General features: G+C 45.6%; 1 protein-coding gene across 1 annotated transcript; it reads left to right on the top strand.

Annotated features, from left to right (window-relative positions):
* Nucleotides 1-657: 657 nt before the first annotated feature.
* LOC309603524 (olfactory receptor 6M1-like) lies at nt 658-1,632 on the top strand (the record flags this gene model as incomplete). Its single annotated transcript, XM_082338349.1, has 1 exon — nt 658-1,632. The coding sequence occupies one exon, from the start codon at nt 658-660 to the stop codon at nt 1,630-1,632; it is 975 nt and encodes a 324-aa protein (XP_082194475.1).
* Between the last annotated feature and the right edge of the window lie 1,472 nt (nt 1,633-3,104).

The raw sequence follows: 3,104 nt of genomic DNA, 5'->3' as shown, positions 1-3,104 counted from the left end.
CCGACAAAGTTCAAGCATGGATGGAAGGACAGTCCTGGAAATGGACTAGTTTTAAACACGGGATGTTTGTCTTCTCCCTCTTTGGCTCTGACTTTCCCTGAAAACCAAACCTTTCCCAGGGAATAAAACTTCCCTCTTCTCTCACTCGCCTTCTTACCTTTACTTCCCACACGCCTCTGCATTTCTCACCATCTTCATGCCGCCTTCTCTCTCTTTCTGTCCTAATCAAAAGGTTAAAGGCACTTGGCTGAGCTGTTTTATCTTGCACTAGAATGCATTGTAGTTCATCCTAAAAGATACCTTTAAACAGACTAGAATAAAACCGGTTGAGAAACATCTATTTCTTCCCCACTGCCTGTAAAGGGACTGTTGGGTAGAGAGCTCAAATACAATAACTTGCATCGTGTTTATGGTGGATTCCTGCTCTAACCCCCATACTACATTTGCTCCTAGGGCATAAAATGGGGCCTTCTTGCTCTAGGTTGATTCTTCTCTCCTCTCTTCTGTTTTCCTTCCAGCCTTTGCGTGAATGTCTCCGTGAATGCCTTTTCTCGTCCTTCTACATACTTTCGCTCTGTCTCATCTTCTTGTAACCTCCTCAGGCGTTGTTTCCTCCACTGACCATCTGCCCTTGCTCACTGCAGCTCCGATGCAGAAATGTTGAACCACACAACTGTCACAGAGTTCCTTCTCTTGGGCTTCCCCTCCCTCCACCATCAGCAGCGCCTAATGGCAATCCCTCTCCTGGCTTCGTACCTGGTGATCTTAGTGGGAAACTTACTCATCATTGCCCTTGTTCTGCCTGAAAGAGACCTCTGCAGGCCCATGTACTTTTTCTTCTGTAACCTCTCCTGCTTGGACATCTTCATCGCTACATCCATCATACCCAACACCATAGGAAACTTGCTGATGGGCAGCAAAGCCATTTCCTTCCCAGGCTGCTTAACTCAGGGCTACTTCTACTCCCTTCTGGGCTACATCAAGTTTGTCCTTCTGGCTCTCATGTCCTATGACTGCTATGTGGCCATATGCCACCCTCTGCAGTACCCCATGCTCATGAATGGTCAGCTTTGCCTTCAGCTACTCTTGGGCTCGTGGGCTGCAGGCTTCCTGGCTGCTGTGGTCTCCACTGTCCTGGTTGTCAGGATGCCCTTCTGCAATGCCAATCATATTGACCACTTCTTCTGCAGCAGCGTGCTTTTGATCAAGTTGTCCTGGGCGCAAACACAGATTGTTGAGCTGATCACCTTCATGGCCTCATCCATCATCCTACTTGGCTCACTGGGCATGACAGCAGTGCCCTACCTTTACATCATTAACACCATACTTAGGTTGCCTTCAGCTTCCTCATGGCACAAGGCATTCTCTACATGCTCCTCTCACTTCACCATTGTCATCTTGGGCTACGACAGCTGCACATTCATGTATGTCCAGCCTTCAAGTCACCACATTACCTACAACAAGGCAGTGGTCCTTCTCAACACAGTGGTAACTCCTTTGACGAGTGCCTTTCTTTTCAGCCTGAGGAACCAGATGATGGAAGATGCTCTCAAGGCACGCTTGCAGAGAAGGGTGATCATCTTCAGGAAACACTTTTTGCATCTAAGAAGAGTTTTTGTAAGTGGATTTTGAAAGGGGACAGGGGTGGGGAGGACAAACACATGATGATGACATATTTGCAGGAATGAGACCTTTCTTCCTTAGCAGTGTAAAGTTTCCTGAAATGAGTATCACACCAGGTTCTCTCCTGCAATACATCACCATAAGAAGGCCTTACCTAGCAATGCCTTTCAAATGACCTACAAGCACTTTACAAACCCTGGTGAATACCACAATGGCATTTTCTACGTGTGGAAACCGAGACAGAAAGCAACAAGCAGAGGGCTTCAGCCCTCCATTTCCCTCCCTCCCTCCATGGCACACCCAAGTCTCAATAAGCTTCACCCTCCTCCAGTCCTGATGCAACTTCTCCTTGCTTCTAAATCTGGTTTCCTGATTATTTTGGTGGCAGATCTTTCTTGAACCTCTTCATCTTTAGGAAATGACAGAAAAGAGGTGGAACACAATGAAAAGAAGAATAATGGCTTTATTTCTCTACCAAGTGGCGCTTACATCTCCATTAACCTCCTGGTTAGAACAAAAACATGCCTGAAATCAAGTCCAGTTTAACTGCCTCAGATTACCTCTCTTCCGCTTTGGTGCAAAATCTTGAATATTGGTCAGAAATGTAGTTTTGAGTAACAAGGCAGCTGTCTCCAGATCAGGTCTGCTGAAGTAAATGTCCAGTCCTTGACGCAATGCTCCCACACCCAATACTTCAGCTGATCTAGCAAATTCAGGGGGATTAACTTATTCCAACATAGACTTTTATGACTGCAATGTCTAAAATGATGAGTTCATTGCCTGGTCTCCTTTGACAGCGGGGAGGAAGGAGCAGTACAGAGGACGGTGTCATCTCCTCCTATAGAGGTCTATAGCACCTCAGGGGAACTGTACTTAGCACAGGCTCGGCAGCTTCACTTTTCAATACCTAATGCCAGGTGCACTGACCCACGTGCTGGGCAACGTCTGGTGATTTGCACAAGCGAGGGACTCTTGCTCAGTGGGGGTCATCCTTTGAAGACACGGGGGTTACAACTGTACCTTAAGATCTCTCCAAAAGTAAACAGAAACATCGCCTCTAATCCCTGCCACAGTGTTGCCATTTTGTAATTTTCCTGGATTACTTTTCACTCATGATTCGCAAGAAAAATATTCTCTTTTGGAAAGAGGATCAAAACCATGATTTGCTCCTTCAATTACGTGAAAATATGGGATTGTCATGCAATGTGAGAGATTTTTTTGCATTTGAACTGAGAGAGTTTTCTTGCATTGAATAAATAACTTCCCTGCCAAGCCACGGAAACACTGAAATACATAAACGATTCCATCAAGATGGCACATGTATTACTAATACAGAAAACTAAGATGGATGAGTGTAGGCTGAAATGCCTAAGTTAGGGGGATGAATCCTATCCCATCCAAGCTGGCAATGAATGCCACCAATGTTTCTTCAGTGAAGAGATTTTGAAATTACAGGTGATGATTTAGCTTAGCTGTTTCAG

This window comes from Platalea leucorodia, assembly GCF_965183815.1.
Source record: "Platalea leucorodia genome assembly, contig: HAP1_HAP1_SCAFFOLD_119, whole genome shotgun sequence".
Lineage (NCBI taxonomy): Eukaryota > Metazoa > Chordata > Aves > Pelecaniformes > Threskiornithidae > Platalea > Platalea leucorodia.
Note: the sequence above shows the minus strand (reverse complement) of the source record. Positions and strands in the feature narration are given on the sequence as shown.